This window comes from Brachyhypopomus gauderio, chromosome 4 (assembly GCF_052324685.1).
Source record: "Brachyhypopomus gauderio isolate BG-103 chromosome 4, BGAUD_0.2, whole genome shotgun sequence".
NCBI lineage: Eukaryota > Metazoa > Chordata > Actinopteri > Gymnotiformes > Hypopomidae > Brachyhypopomus > Brachyhypopomus gauderio.
This window is the reverse complement of record NC_135214.1, coordinates 3,438,154-3,454,322: the sequence shown is the minus strand read 5'-3', so window position 1 is coordinate 3,454,322 and position 16,169 is coordinate 3,438,154. Positions and strand designations below refer to the sequence as shown.

General features: G+C 42.6%; 2 protein-coding genes across 3 annotated transcripts; both read right to left on the bottom strand.

Moving 5' to 3' along the window:
• Positions 1–2,256: 2,256 nt before the first annotated feature.
• p2ry8 (P2Y receptor family member 8) lies at positions 2,257–5,696 on the bottom strand. Its single transcript, XM_077001573.1, has 2 exons — positions 5,498–5,696; positions 2,257–4,144 (listed from the first exon to the last, which is right to left on the bottom strand). The coding sequence occupies exon 2, from the start codon at positions 4,126–4,128 to the stop codon at positions 3,058–3,060; it is 1,071 nt and encodes a 356-aa protein (XP_076857688.1). The 5' UTR covers positions 4,129–4,144; positions 5,498–5,696; the 3' UTR covers positions 2,257–3,057.
• A 3,754-nt stretch (positions 5,697–9,450) lies between these two features.
• upf3a (UPF3A regulator of nonsense mediated mRNA decay) lies at positions 9,451–16,169 on the bottom strand. 2 transcript variants are annotated; one of them, XM_077001570.1, is made up of 12 exons: positions 15,967–16,169; positions 15,166–15,812; positions 14,562–14,668; positions 14,376–14,482; positions 14,164–14,262; positions 13,971–14,081; positions 13,696–13,751; positions 13,385–13,543; positions 12,250–12,383; positions 11,857–12,145; positions 11,313–11,390; positions 9,451–10,816 (listed from the first exon to the last, which is right to left on the bottom strand). In XM_077001570.1, the coding sequence occupies exons 2-12, from the start codon at positions 15,304–15,306 to the stop codon at positions 10,652–10,654; spliced, it is 1,446 nt and encodes a 481-aa protein (XP_076857685.1). In that variant the 5' UTR covers positions 15,307–15,812; positions 15,967–16,169; the 3' UTR covers positions 9,451–10,651. The 2 variants fall into 2 exon arrangements, with proteins under 2 accessions (XP_076857685.1, XP_076857687.1); XM_077001572.1 differs by lacking the exon at positions 11,313–11,390 and having other exon boundaries at positions 15,967–16,167.

Here is a 16,169-nt window from a genome sequence, read left to right as displayed (position 1 = left end):
AGTTCATATTGTTGACATTGATATGGCTTCCTGGGTGATTTGAGTCGTTCAAACATCATGCACCATGTAGCAGAGGACCCAACCTGGAGGGTAACCTCACTTAAAGAGGATGTTACTTCATTTACTGTCTCCATGTGGCTTTACATTACAGGAACATTTTATATTATGGTATAGTTGCTTTTAGACATGTGCCAGTGTGATTATAACATAAACAGATGAATAATTACAAATGTTGTATAGTTGGTTGACTATGTGTATAAAATAAAAAAGATCTAAAATAGAAATACAAAATTTAATCAAAAGTTGTAAGCCAAAATCCTTCAAATCAAACTTGCACACTGTATACATCATTGATGTTTTCTATGATTATATAAACACATTTTTCCCTGTCATTTCCTGTTGTACATTTTTTTCATAGGACATCCAACATATGTGTAATAACCAGTTGAGTTTTGTGATGGTGCATGAATGCAGTTGGGTTATTTTGGAATCAGCTGCACTAATACAGGGATCCAGATTCAGATCCCAGTCCACCTGGTGTGACGTCCACCACATTTAGCCTACACACTTTCTCCCTCTGCTACATGTTGCAATATAACTTGTGCATGTGCGTTACAGAAATCAAATTTTAGACTCAAAGACAAAATTCAGTGTAAGACATCTTTGTGAACAAATACTCAACAATGAATGGAAAAGAAATTATGCAATTTCCTTGAAAAACACAGCGTGTGAATTTCATAATAACTGCATCGGTATGTTTCTTGAGACTACATTACATTTTACCTTTGAAGTGTTTTAACCTTTTCGTCTCCCTCCTCCTCTCAGTCAGAAGACTGAGAAGTATCAGAATTACTTGTTTTAAGTTATTCTTGTTTATTAGAGTTTTACAGTTTTAAAGTTTAACATTTAGTTTTACAATCTTGAATTTTTATTGTTGTAAATTATCCTTGTTATTTAACTGTTTGTATTATTTTACGCTGCCGGCACTGGCTATGTTTTTCATTGTATCATGTGTTAACATGTTTAGAATGACAATAAAATTCACCACGAACCCTAAACGTAAGGCTTCATTGACTGCAGTGTGGGAATATTCTTTAGTATGTCTGAAATTACTGAACATGTTAACTTCCCATTACACTGAGGAACTTGTGCCTCACAAAACAATAACATTTTAACCAGAGAGGAAATTTGTAATCAGAGATGAATAATCTGGCTTCAAGAACCTACCCAGTTCTGTAGAACTGTAGTGGAGACGAAGGCTGCAGATAGTGTGTCTGCAGTACAAATTTGACAGACCCGTGTTAATTACCCTTAATGAGGAAGCTGGAGTATTAAATCTCACAGATGGATTGTGGGTGGCAACAGTCAAATGTAAGCTTAGAATTACATTATGTAATATAGCATTACATTAATGATGATTTAATTATTTAGTTTGGTGCTATAACATCAAGCATAACCATAATAATTTTCAAAACTTAGTAAACCAATAGTTTTAATATTAACCACAGGGGGGCAGTGTTGTGTATTTCTTATTTCCTTTTCTTCATCTTACCATGTTTCTAGACGTTCAACTCATGAACGATTCAGCAAAAAAATGAAGCGAAACCAAAACCAGTGTATCGGTGTAGTAAAGCCCCCTGAGCTGAGCTTCCACCAGAAACAGCATGGTGTTCCCAAAACGTGTCAGTTATCTGGTGTCTCCTCTTATATTGACTGTGTGAACGGAGAAGGTCGCTGTTTTGCGTGGCCTCAGTTTGTCTCAGACGTGAAAGGGGTTGTTGTCTGGTCAAGAATAGAAACATGTCGTTGCAGTTGTTCACTTAAATTTTGATATGTGTGAAATTTTATCAGGTGTATCCTGTTTCATTTAATGACTTTCCCGTGTTCCTGTTTCGTCTTTTGTGTATCGCTCCTGAAATCACTGAACTAAGAAAAAAAAACAAAGGAACTAAATGTGAGTATGAGGAACCAAAAGCACATGTGAGGAGATGTTTAATCAGCACCTGGCAACGACCTTCTCAGGGAGATGGACACACCAGGAGGGCAAAGGTCAGGCAACAGTTTCAAATGGTGACGGAAGTTCTGGTTTCTGGGCCAATTTCCTAGTTAATGGTGTAGGGGAGTTTTGGGTGAGTTTAAAATAAAAACATGTCAGTGGGGTTTTCCAGGATACTGCACTACTAACACAAGTTGCAATATAACCACAAACACCATAATATTATAATTGAAAAAAAAAACACATTTAATAATTTCATAACCTGCTTTGACAAAAATAAAGAATACGGCAAGAAAATGCATCCCTGAGACCCACAAAAGTGTTTTTTCAATCAAGTTATGAAATTTTAAAGGACAATATATTTTTAATTTAGTGACAAAACAGAAATTGCTGCCAACTAAATTATTTAACTTTTTTGTTGCATTACACACATTACATAATCAATTATGCTTGGTGAATAATAACCCTCTATTCTTGCCACCTGTGTTGAACCCTGGCATAGGTTGACTGGCACAGGTGGGCCAGAGTTCTGTACGCTCTACACATCTGGTCCAGTCTTTTTGGTGTCTTTCATGTGATCACTGGATAGCTGGGTGCTTTTAATAAACATTTATGTTGTAAATGCACTTGTTTACCGTTTATGAAAAAAATAAGAACACTGTGTAAACTAACACATATATTTTCTGTGATCAGTCAATTTACTTCCATCACATATAAGTTCAGCTATACAATTGGTGCATTTAATAAAGTATGAATTATTTGGAGATTATAATAAAAAATGGTTCTATTCAGATTAATAGAAAGAGTTAAGCTTTGTCTAGACTGAGTGATCCCGGGGAATCACTCAGAATAAATATTCACATGCTACACAAACTCCACAAAGCTTAAATCTTGTCATGTAAGCTTGGCTATAATGTCTACAACTAAAAGAAAGTAAGAGCCTGAATATCATGAGACTTGTCCTCACATGTCACATGAGACATCAGGCTTCCTCATAACATCCCGGGACAAGGCAAAACAAGATGAAACAGAACGGAACATGTCAAATAAAAGTTAGAAAACTAGAAGCTTGTATTGCCCAGACTCACACGTCTCTTTCCGTGTTCATACTCTTCGTTGGCGTTGGAAGCGGAGCGTGCCGAGAAGAAGCTGTCTCTGGGGCCGTCAGTAAAGTCCTTCTCTGTTGTGCTGAAGGTTCGCAGATTCAACATATGTCTCATCTTTCGCCGGAACTCCTTTGAGGCAAAGTAGTAGATGAACGGATCGAGGCAGCTGTTGATGCAGCTGAGGGTGAAGGACATCTTGTAGTATATGTAGAGAGATTTGTTATAGTACAGCTTTGAGACCGTGTGAGCCAGGAGCAAGATGTTGTTGGGTGCAAAACAGACGGCAAAGACTAATAAGACGATGAAGGCCAGACGCACGGCTCGGCCTTTCTGCTTGCTGCGGGGGCTGTTCACCAGAGCCCAGATGATCCGGGTGTAGCAGTACGCCGTCATGATGAAAGGACAGAGGAAGAGGATGATGAACATGGCAAACAGGAAGATGGCCCAGTGCACGAGTGATGGCAGCATGTTCTTCTTCAGCACGTCAAAGCAGGTGACGATGCCGAGTTCGTTCACGTAAAACGTCAGGTCGGTCGTCTCCAACGGGCTGAGCACGCCCAGGACCACGGCCCACATGAGCACGCAGATGGCGATGGCGTATTTGGCCTTCTCACGCCTCCCTCTGAACAACATGGGCTTCACGATGCCCATGTAGCGGTCCACGCTGATGGCCGTCATGGTCAGAATGGAGCAGTACATGTTGGTGAAAAAGGTGACCGTAAGTGTGTTGCACATCCACGGGCCCAGGGTCCAGTTGTAGCCGTGCATCTGGTAGGCGATCTGGAACGGAAGGGCCAAGCCCATGGCGAGGTCAGTGATGGTGAGGTTGATCATGTAGATTATGGAAGGCGTTTTCGGCGACGTCCGGAATAATAGCACCCACATGGACAGGCCGTTACCGCAGAGGTTAACCAGCGTCACAACGATGTAGATGAAAGACACAATGTTGCTGGCCTGTTTGTTCTGCAACATAGCCAGAGTGTCATTGTCCATCCTGCTAATGTTACTCATAGACATGTTTCTCATCTTTTGCTTCTTCTATCTGCGGGATCATAAAGAGAAAGAGAGTGTGAGATATAAAGAGAGACAGTGAGACATAAAAAGAGAGTGTGAGACATAAAGAGAGAGAGACTCTTTAGCCGATGCATTATTGCATCAGTCTGCAACACACAGAGCGTGATCAACATTTATGTTGGTCAGAAAAGTGAAAATAAGAACATTTTCATTTCTTGCTGTGTATCAGAAAAGTTTGGATATTATTATACAAACTGTAGCTTAATTCAGGAGAATCTGGGAGCTAAATTGTTTAGCTGAGTTGAGCAAAATCATGCAAAAAAAACCATTTCATAGGCATTCTTATAGCTGTGCTATTAATGTGTGTGAGTTTCAGTGTGTTAGAGTGCAGAGAAATGTCAGAACAGGATGTGCAAGGTGTGTGAATCAGACACTGCAGAAATATGTGCTACAAGCTTGACGTAACCACACATCTTTAAAGAAATCTCAGTGCACTGGAAACATCGGTTTTGTTTTACTCTGGGGATTGTATTTCATAATTAATATATCTGGCAGACAGATGGAATTTTTGCAAGTTGATCAAATTTTTACTGCGCTGGTAGCATTGTGAGCCAAGATCATTAGCATCACCTACTTCATCTGCCTGCACTGATTTTTTGCACAGACTTTTTCCGGAAAGGCTTGAGGTTTTGAGTAGGCTGCTCACCGCCTGCTAATTTGAACAGTGTATATACTCGGAGGTAATTTATGACCTTGGGACTCGTGATCTTACAGTCATTTGTAAATCTGTCCTGCAAACAAGTCAAATGTATTTTTATAGCTCTTCTTATAACAGCCATAGTCACAAAGTAGCAGTGGGGTATGGGGTATGGGGTGTTGGGTATGGGGTATGGGGTATGGGGTATTGGGTATGGGGTATTGGGTATGGGGTATTCCTGGCATTCCCTCAGGCAGGCCGCACATGTAGTGCCTGAACAGTTCCTCATATTTCTATATGTACTTTCAGAGGAACCTCAGTGGTTTACATTAGAGTTCACCAGGACATCTATAGCAATGTGAGGCTCCTCTGAAACAGAGGAGGTCTGTTGCTCATCATCTCACCTAAGCCACTTCCACAGACAAGCAAATAACCACGGCAGTGCGGGGCCCTTAAAATGGGTAAAGTTCATGAAAAGACATTTTTACTGCGTAGAAAAAATTGATAACGGAATATGATCTTCATCGTTATTTTCTCTTTCACATTTTATGTCACGTCAAGGTGACAGAACTGATATAAGACAGCTAAAGTCTTTATGTCCAAGATGCTTCTTCGGCATTTCAATAGAATAAGACACATTTATTACGTATAAGATCACACATGTATAAGATCACACAAACTTACCAGATAATCCTTCCCCAGTATATCGGACCAGCGCAAAAATCTACAACACTGTTTGAAAAAAAGGTAAATTTCTATTTAAAATATAAAAATATATAATGCCTCCTATTTTGTGGCTAAGATGTGGGTTCCAGTGTATATGCTTCGAAAAGCACATGAAGGTTCCCACGTGTCCGTGTGAGTGTGTGTGCATGTGTGTGTGTGACAGGCAGTTAACGAATTATATGACTGTTATATTCAGGAAACAAATTGTTAAGCGCTCGGCTGTTGTCAGAGAGAGGAAATGCGTCATCTCAAACTACTCAAACACACACTTCAGACCAAACACACACTTCACATCAAAAGCCACCAGACTGAATATCTGACTTACGAGTGAAGTTTTAGTCTCAGCTCAAGCACTTTCAGTTTGTTTGATGAACTGTTAAATGAGCCCCCACAATACATTATGTATGCATTGATTTGTTTGTCTGATTGTTTACAAGCAAATGTGATTCTTTATGCATAATGAGCCAGAAACCTAGCTGGTGAGTCAGTGTGTGTATGCTGCTACATGAGCGGTGATACTTTCTTAAATGTTAATCCATTTTTAGTTTTCATTGCTTTTATTTGATTCGGTTACATAATTCTCAGCATCGCAGAAGTGAAGGTTGTGTGAAAGGTGTATGAAACAAGCGGATGTGGTGAGATTTGCCACAATAACCATTAGACATGCACACACCCTACCTCATGTCACCAAGAAACATATTACAAAGTACCTCAGAAACATATGCAAGACTTGAAAGACATTTGAGACACTTTCATGACATTTTACATTGTTTAACTTCGCTGGCATTCTCCTCGCCAACAGCACCCTCCATGGAGGGGTGTGTCTATCAGTCTGTGTGCCCCCACTCTGACGTCTCCAACCCGACATGTGGCTCAGTATTTTGCAGAGTGTTGTGAAATAAAAGCTGTCAGAAAGTCAAAAATAATTGCTTGATGTTTCCTGTGTGATCAGTGATGTTCATCCAGTGAATCATGGGAAATGGAGAACTAACAGTGGCTTGACTAGTACCTTATTTTGCATTTATATTTATTGCATTTTATTTTATTTATAAGATTTTTTCAAGTGATTTGAAGGAGTGGTTTCCCTGTGCATTCTAAAATCAACTATAGCTGCATTTTCTCTTAGCAAATATTCTTTCTTTGCCCACATTTAATTTGTACACTGGTTTTCTAGACCAATCATTAACATAGAAACCCATCATTTAAAGGTAATGTGCACACAAACATGCAGTCAGGGCAGTGGCTGAAGGTTTAGAGGTTGGACAACCCTGCACAAAACATAATGCAGTCTACACAAAGTTCTGTCATCCACATTACATGCACCAAACAAGTAGTACAGTACAGTAGAACAGATACCTTGAGACACATTAGAACAGTAAACATCAGTGTATGGTACATGTGCCCCTGAGCAGTTCTTCGACTACTACTGTATATTATTTAGTTTCTTTTATTGCTGCTTATTCGTTTAAGACATGCAGTTGAAAGGAATTACTTAAGGTCTACAAGAGTATGTCATTTCATACATTACATTTCATGTCATGACAAACAAAATAACACGCCAACACATCACTAGTACTTTGTTGCACCACCTCTGGCTTTTATAACTGCTTGCAGTCTCTGAGGTGTTGACTTAATGAGTGACAGTACTCCATCAATCTGGCTCCAGCTTTCTCTGATTGCTGTTGTCAGATCAGCTTTGCAGGTTGGACTCTTGTCATGGACCATTTTCTATAATTCCACCACAGATTTTCAATTGGACTGAGATCCTGTTTGCAGGCCATGACATTGACCTTATGTGTCCTTCTTCAAGGAATGTTTTCACAGATTTGACTCTATGGCAAGATGCATTATCATCTTGAAAAATTATTTCATCATCCCCAAACATCGTTTCGATAGATGGGATAAGAAAGTGTCCAAAATGTAAATGTAAACCTGTGCATTTATTGATGCTGTAATGACAGTCATCTCCCCAGGGCCTTTACCCGACATGCAGCCTCATAGCATCAATGACTGTGGAAATTTGCATGTTGTTGTCAGACCGTCATCTGCATAAATCTCATTGGAACGGCACCAAACAGAAGTTCCAGCATCATCACCTTGTCCAATGCAGATTGGAGATTCATCACTGAATATGACTTTCATCCAGTCATCCACAGTCCATGACTGCCTTTCCTTGGCCCATTGTAACCTTGTTCTTTCTGTTTAGGTGTTAGTGATGGTTTCTTTTAGCTTTTCTGTATGCAAATCTCATTTCCTTTAGGCGGTTTCTTACAGTTCGGTCACAGATGACTCCAGTTTCCTCCCATTTGTTCCTCATTTATTTTGTGGTACATTTTCTGTTTTCAAGGCATATTGCTTTAAGTTTTCTGTCTTGATGCTCTGATGTCTTCCTTGTCTACTAGTATGCTTCCCTTTAACCACCTTCCCATGTTGTTTGTACTTGGTCCAGGTTTTAGACACAGCTGACTGTCAACAACATCTTGCGCAACACTTCGTGATGATTTACCCTCTTTAAGGAGTTTGATAATCATCTCCTTTGTTTCAATTGACATCTCTGGTGTTGGAGCCATGATTCATATCAGTCTACTTATTGCAACAGCTCTCCAAGGTGTGATCACTCCTTTTTACCTGCATACTAATGAGCAGCTTTAATCTGATGCAGGTGTTAGTGTTTGTAATGAAAATTTGCAGGGTGATTCCATAATTTTTTTCCTCAGAATTGAGTGATTCCATAATTTATTCCCTGTGCTTGTTCTAAAAATCTAACTGTTACTGGCTATCTTTCTTAATTTTTTTAGTGTTTCTTAAAGCCAGAAAGTTGCCATTTGAAATGCCTTTAGTTTTTTGTCATGTCTGTGATCTGCTTTTTTTTCTACAAAATTAAACAACTGTAGGAACATCCTCAGAGATTTGGTGGTTCCATCATTTTTGCCAGTGGTTGTAGAACGGCAGCACTCCCAAAGAGGCCCGTTTGAACCGTTAACCACTTACAATTTGTGAGACTGTTCAGTATGTGCACAGCGAGTGTGGAGTCCTGAGAAAGCAGTTAATATTATTCATCTACATCCTGTCTCCTTTTTCACTGTGAACTGTTGCTAGTCGAGAACTGACTCAGTACCAACTGAACTGAATCATGAACAGGATGCGATGATGAAATCGACGTTAGCCAAAGTGCCTTGTGGCAGATTTCACTATCCCAGGAGAAACACACATGACTCCTTCCTTAGGGAAGACCAAAAGCTCCTTTTTTTTTTAGACGGAGCACATTTAGGTCACGCCAGGCAAATACACCAAAATGATAATATTCACATCTGTGTGCAGTACACATTTTTGTGTCAGGTAGGTCAAAAGGTTATCTATTCTCTATCATAATTTTGGGCTTAAAACAGGCAGTTACCCAATTCAGAGACATTAGTTTAGACAGCTAGTGGTTAGTTATCAATGATAAAGGAATTTGTGATCTATTGGTTGTCACCATGACATTGAACATTCTGATCATTGTATTATCTGTCTGCTTCTCATGTAGAACCTGTCTTTTCCTTCTGGTTACCTGCTTATCTTGTACCTTTCACTGCTCCTACGATTTCAGCTGTACCTCCTTTCTCGGAATTAAAATTTTTTCATTCTTAACCAGTCTTTTTTAATACACTTTCAAACTTTTTCCAGAAATTCACGTGCTGTGAATCTGTTCTCCTGGTACCAGATTTGGAACACTGAAGGCTGAACACTGGTGTTTATGAACACTGGTGGATTTAATCTACATCTAGCGATGGTTGCAAAGACCAACATGAAGATAGCACACTAAATTAGATAAATAAAGACAATTAGATAGATTAGACAAGCGCAAACTATACAAACTTTTTTATTTTGTCTTATTGGATTACTGGATTGTCAACTCAAATAGCAAAATCCTTGCTACTGACTACACGTCTTAACCGGTGTGATCTAGTGATTAATTAATGATCATGCCTTTTAAATGAATCAATTACCTTTTAAAACACAGATTCACAATTCATGGTGTGCTGTATATCATCTTTATTGTTGAGAAATATAAAATGTAAGACTATGCATTACCTCAAATGGAAAGGTTGAAACTTTGTGGTCTTCCAAGTAAGAGCAAAACAACCCTGCAATTCAGACTCCATTCACAGTAGTGAACAGAGGTGTGAAGTGCAAATCAATTGTTGTTGGATGTTCCAGAGTAAAACCAGACTCCTGTTTAGTATACAGCACTGTCTAAATGAAATCTTACATCTTATGATATCAGAAGTACAAGCTGATTATGTTCTACAGCTTTTAATGAAATGCCAAATTTGTTCTTCTTGGCTCGCAAGTAAAGAAAATTAGCTACAGGCTCATATGAGCGTAGAACTGATAAAATCACAAGGGAAGCCACAATGTTTCACACACTCACACACACACACACACACGCACACAGATAGTTGTCACGCAAGGCATGTTTTTACCTTCCATATTTGAAATAATGAGGTACATGCAGAGTTAAGTGAAGTCAGTGCTATTACAGCCAGATTTACATAAACCGTGTGCATGCATTCTCTCACAACCATAAAGATCATAACAGATGTTCTTATGGGCCTGTACTGAAGCTCGAGAACAGATGTAAACATATATATCATATTAAAAATACGAATTTCACAACATTTATTTATGATCTTTACAGCAAAAGCTATAGACCACAAACTAGTCCGATGGAATCCACTTGTTTCTCTACAAAACACATGTAAAACTGTCCTTTGAAAATGGTGAGACATTTGATCTCAGACAGGTGGTTAGCTGATAAAGTGTGTCGAGTTCCTGTGGTGGGTGGTGTAAAAATAAAACAAGAATCCAAATAGGCAGTGATCTCAAGGCGTCAAAATCAAGCATACAGTAGCTGCTCTAAATACTGACTGTTGGATTGTTGGATCTGTACGGACTGGTGACGTAGTGCATGGAGATTGAGGAGCATGTCTTTGTGTGCTACGCCCACGTAGGGAACAAAATGGGACTGAAGTGGCTGAATCTCCGGGTGACGCTGCCCCGCCCATCTGGTGGCCCGCCTGGTGGCCCGCCTGGTGGCCCGCCTGAGCTGAGCCGAGCGCAACTTCACTGTCACTCATCTGTACTCTTCTCCGAACCGGCACCGGCGGCCTGGTCGTAGCAGGCCTCTGCACCAGACTCCGGGGAGAGGGCACCCAGATCAAAGGTCTTGTTCCCACAGCCCACGGCCTTACGGCTGCGGCCACCCGGCTGGTACAGCTGCATGGCTGGACGGTCCTGTCCCAAGACAAGAGTGAGACACAAGAGACAAGAGTGAGACACAAGAGACAAGAGCATGTCGCTCACATTTTACTTCAGAGTGGCCACAGTGAGCCCTTCCTTAACCCTCTTGTTTATTAGCAGAGCAAAAGAGAATGTCTCTCTGGCTCTGAACACTGTCCTTCCCCTGTGTTAAAAGTTTAGAACAGCACGCAACAGGTTTTTGACAGCAAATATATGAAGCATACTCAAATGTAGAACTACAGTTTGACACTGTCTCAGTTAAAAATGCACCTAGCAGTCACATTTGGTCTTGATTTTGGGTTGGATTATGATTCCAAAAAAATCACTTAAAAAATTACTTAAATTATAATAACTAGAGCCATCATGCGGCATGTGCTTTTTGTTTTGCTGTCAACAACGAGGCCTTGCGTGATAAGGTGTGGGGCCTCCCAGCATACCACAGTGTGGTATCCCCTCCCCTTGGGTAGAAAGGCTCGAAGGCTATCTGTACCTTGGCTGGCAGAGCCCCTCCTATCTGGTCTGGCCCATCAGACTGGGAGGTCCTTTTCTCCTGATGCACTAACACAGACTGAGAGACACGTTGCCTTCCATCAATAATCAGCCCAAGATTGCCAACAGCCAAATTCACAGCTAACTGCCTCGACAAGACATCAGTACTCTACAGCTCACGGCACAAGCACAGAGCTGCAATACAAGCCCCAGGAGGGAGGAGGATTTGTATTGCACACCCACACAACCATAACAATATTTGAATACATCAACCACAGGGAATAGCCTAAGACAGAACAGTAGCGGTGGATGTAACACCACCTGTGCTGGACAAACAGAAAGACAAATGTTACTGCTTATGCTCACGATGTCATGACATGTGCTTGTGTTGTCCTTCAAGTAGTGGCTGACCAATGAACTGTAAGCTTTTACGTGAAAGGGGCGTGGCACTCCTGGCCCGGTGCGGAGATGCACACAGACATGAAGACCTAGAGGAGCGCAGTGCGTCACGTGGCACGGCTGCCGCTCCATCGGCCCCGGCTCACCTTGTTCCGGATGCGCTCCTTCCTGCTCCCCATGTCCTCCCTGTCCTCCTTGCCCGGCTTGTCCCCCGTCTCTGGGCAGTAGGGGTAGCCGAGGCCATGGCCCTCCTTCCTGCCCCGGTCCTGGCAGTAGCCCTTTCCCCACTTGGTCTCATCCTTGCGTCGCGTGAACTTGTCGAAGTCGTAGTGGTGCCGCTGTCGCTTGTGTTCGTCCTCGCGGCCGCGCTGCTCCTTGTCCCTCTGCCGCCGGCCGTGTCCTTCCCTCGTCTCACGCTCGCTCTCTGGTGGAGCCCTGCGGCACGAGGAGACACCACAAACACACAGACGTGCCCTCTACTCTCCACTCACCACCTGGTCGTTTAACGGCTCGAGAAGCAGGTTTACAGAATGACTCACTTTTCCTTTGGTTCCTTCGATCTAGTGTGGCTGGCAGGTTTGTCCCATTTGGGCCGCTCTTGCTCCCCACTGTCCCCTTTGTCTTTCAGTCGGTCTGAATCCACATCGTCGTCTCGGTCACATTTCTTTAACAGCTGGAGCAACGTCAGGGTTCGTAGTTATAAAATAAACTCTGATGCCTCTGAGCTATAATTTGAAACGGCTGAAAAAGGAGTTAGAGTTGAGGAGTGGGAGTTGAAGAGTGAGAGGTGAGGAGTGAGAGATGAGGAGTGAGGTGAAGAGTGAGAGGTGAAGAGTGGGAGTTGAGGAGTGGGAGTTGAAGAATGGGAGTTGAAGAGTGAGAGGTGAAGCGTGAGAGGTGAAGAGTGGGAGTTGAATAATGGGAGTTGAAGAGTGAGAGGTGAGGAGTGAGAGGTAAGGAGTGAGAGGTGAAGAGTGAGAGTTGAGGAGTGAGAGTTGAGTGAGAGGTGAAGAGTGAGAGGTGAAGAGTGGGAGTTGAGGAGTGAGAGTTGAGGAGTAAGAGGTGAGGAGTGAGAGTTGAGGAGTGAGAGGTGAAGAGTGGGAGTTGAGGAGTGAGAGTTGAGTAAGAGGTGAGGAGTGAGAGTTGAGGAGTGAGAGGTGAAGAGTGAGAGGTAAGGAGTGAGAGTTGAGGAGTAAGAGGTGAGGAGTGAGAGTTGAGGAGTAAGAGGTGAGGAGTGAGAGTTGAGGAGTGAGAGGTGAAGAGTGAGAGGTAAGGAGTGAGAGTTGAGGAGTGAGAGTTGAGGAGTAAGAGGTGAGGAGTGAGAGTGGAGGGAAAGAGGTGAGGAGTGAGAGGTGAAGAGTGGGAGTTGAGGAGTGAGAGTTGAGGAGTGAGAGTTGAGTAAGAGGTGAGGAGTGAGAGTTGAGGAGTGAGAGGTGAAGAGTGAGAGGTAAGGAGTGAGAGTTGAGGAGTAAGAGGTGAGGAGTGAGAGTTGAGGAGTAAGAGGTGAGGAGTGAGAGTTGAGGAGTGAGAGGTGAAGAGTGAGAGGTAAGGAGTGAGAGTTGAGGAGTGAGAGTGGAGGGAAAGAGGTGAGGAGTGAGAGTTGAGGAGTGAGAAGTGAAGAGTGGGAGTTGAGGAGTGAGAGTTGAGGAGTGAGAGTTGAAGAGTTCCATGCACCTTGATCTTGATCTCCTTTTCAGAGAGCTTCTTCTGCTTCTCTGCTTCCTTGCGCTTCCTTCTCTCCTCCTCCCGACGCTTCCTTTTCTCCTCCTCCCTCTGTCGCTTCTTCTCCAGCTCGCGTCTCCGACGTTCCTCACGCTTCTCCTCACGGATTCTCTGTGGGGAAACGGCCAAGAAGAAGAAGAAGAAGAAGAAGAAGAAGAAGAAGAAGAAGAAGAAGAAGAAGAAGAAGAAAAGGTCCAGTATAAGAACATTTACCTCAGCCATCACATGTATCAGAAACAGAAAGCTAGTTATTACATCCCAACCTGTTTCTCCAACTTCTTGTTCTTAATGTATTCCAGCAGTGGGGTTGTCCTTTTAGCTGCAGTTAAGTTTTAAAAATTGATGTATTTTAAAAGGCAGATTCATGTTAGAGTTCCAAAACAAAACATTTTGCATCAAAGATTTTTAGAGAGCTACCTACCACTGACCAGTACAGATGGGGAAATTAATTTCAGCTTGTACTGTTGTAAATATAATGGCAAAGAAGATGACACTCCAGTTTGGTGGGTGTGGTGACAAAGCTGAAGGATTCATGTACCTATGAGCTCTCGTGTTTTAGCCTCAATCTCTCCAAGCAGCGTCTCTGGATTGGCCATCGACTTCTCCTCATCGCACGAGTAGTTCTCCAGAAATCGTTTGTATTCTGGGTCTGGTGGCAAAAATGGCATTGCATGTAATAAAATGCATTATTGTGCAACTGTATGCATATTTTCTCAATGATCACTAAATACCTTCTTCAATGCTTCCGGCTTTAGTGTCCTTTTTCTTGAGTTTTTTTTTGGAGACCTTTTGAAAAGGGGCAAATTCGACGATAGCTGGATACTCCTGGCCTAGATGACAAGAGACAAGAGAAATCCTAATAGCAGATTATCATACCTAGTGTGAAAAGGAGGTAGTGAAAACGTAAACGGCCAGTGTCAAGGGTCTTCTGTGGTAAGGTTACCTTTACTGTCGATGAAAACATAACCGTCAAAACGATCTCTGAAGAGAATTATATCCTCTGGGTTTTTGAAGTTGATGTATGCTCTGGAGAAAAGATGTGGATATAGGCTACAGGGAAAAAAAAGTTTGTTATAGGATATATTATGTAATATTACAGAAAATAAAGTTGAATGAATGAAAAAAATACCTTTGATCGGCAGGAAAGAACTCAAAATAGTCGAAAGAAGGCAAAGGACTCAGTTGTTCCTCCAGTTGGTCTTTTGATAGACTGGGTGGCAGTCGTCGAATGACAACCTGGTACATGAAACTAACTGTCATTTTGATAGTAAAAACGTGCACTTGGTGGTGTAAAAATACCTAGAAGGCTCGTGCATGGACGTTATATATATTTTCTTTCACTTCGTTTAACCACTTTTCTAAATTTACCCCTCTCGTGTATTGGGTTACTATCAGTTGAACGTAGTAACCTTCGTGACAAAATGTACAACAGAGCATGTAACACATTTGTAGCTGACGATATGGCTACCCAGCAACGGGGATTAACTGGCAGTTTAAAAAGAGACCGCGTACTAAATGCGATGTGGGCATATGGATCAATTGGAAATGTAACGCAGTGGAAAAGTAACACGTCACGTTATCAATCAATTTCACACTGTTTTCGTTCAGTGGTTCGAGATGCGGCCGGTCGGACAGCTGCGGCGGGTGCGCTGTCCGTGGTGCTGAACGCTCTCCGCACGCTCCTCCATCACGCTCCACACTGCGCCGCATACGAGCGCGAAGGCGCCGCGTACCTTGCTGAAGATCTCCTTCTTCTCTTCCTTGTGTTTGGAGTTGGCTGTGACGCTGTCGTGCTCCCTCGGACCGTCTCTGAACTGTATCTCGACGATGCCTCGCTCCCTGCTTCCTGTCATATGTTCTTTTTCAGCCCTCATATCTCCATTTCTCCTCTTCGCCGTCGGAATCCGCTCGCTCGCGAGAATTCCCAAATACCGCGAGGTTTGAGATGAAAACAACGGTGAGACCGTATCTCTTTTTTTAACGTGTAGCTTGCTTTGATAAATTTTGTAATTTTGTATACGGTATATTTTGGAAATACACCATAAGCAATAATGAAAATGTCGAAATGCAAAGATCAGTCTTGTAGAGAAAAAAAGAGTAAACGAGGTGCGTCGCCCGCCCGATGCACTTTGAGACCCGGGTAAATGAAAGATGAAACGTCTCCCGGTCAGTCGGGCGACGTGCGCGAGACATGCACGCCCGAACGGTCACCGTTTCCCCGCAGGTGTCTCGCTCTCCTCCGAGTCGCTGGAGTCACTGTGGCAGCACGGGTGAACGCGCGCGCGCGGCGGGTAGAAGGGACTGATCATGCTGGCCGAACTCCACGCGTCCTGGCTGTTGGACCGAGTCACGGCTCGCCCGTGGCTGTCCTGACCAGGGACTGCAGTAAGGACAGGAGAGAAACCTCAGAAGAACGCATCGTAGACCAAACGCCATGCAAAACCAGTTGCACGCTACTTAAAAGCGGATGAACACTGAAAGTTTTTTTTCTTCCTGAGGTTATGGGGGTTAAACAACAACAAAAAAAAACTCACCGCTGAGAAAAGTTTGTTTCCCACTGCTGGTCTCTACACACAGTATTGGTGAGGGACGTTCCGGAGTTGACAGAGAGCTTTTCGAACTCGGAAGAAACGTGGAGCAGGTGTCGAGATCTCCACACACGCGCTCGTGAGTGTAGGTGATGGTGGATTTGGAGGGTGTGCAGCCCATCTCTGCTGCTGCCCGCTCGGGAGTCTTC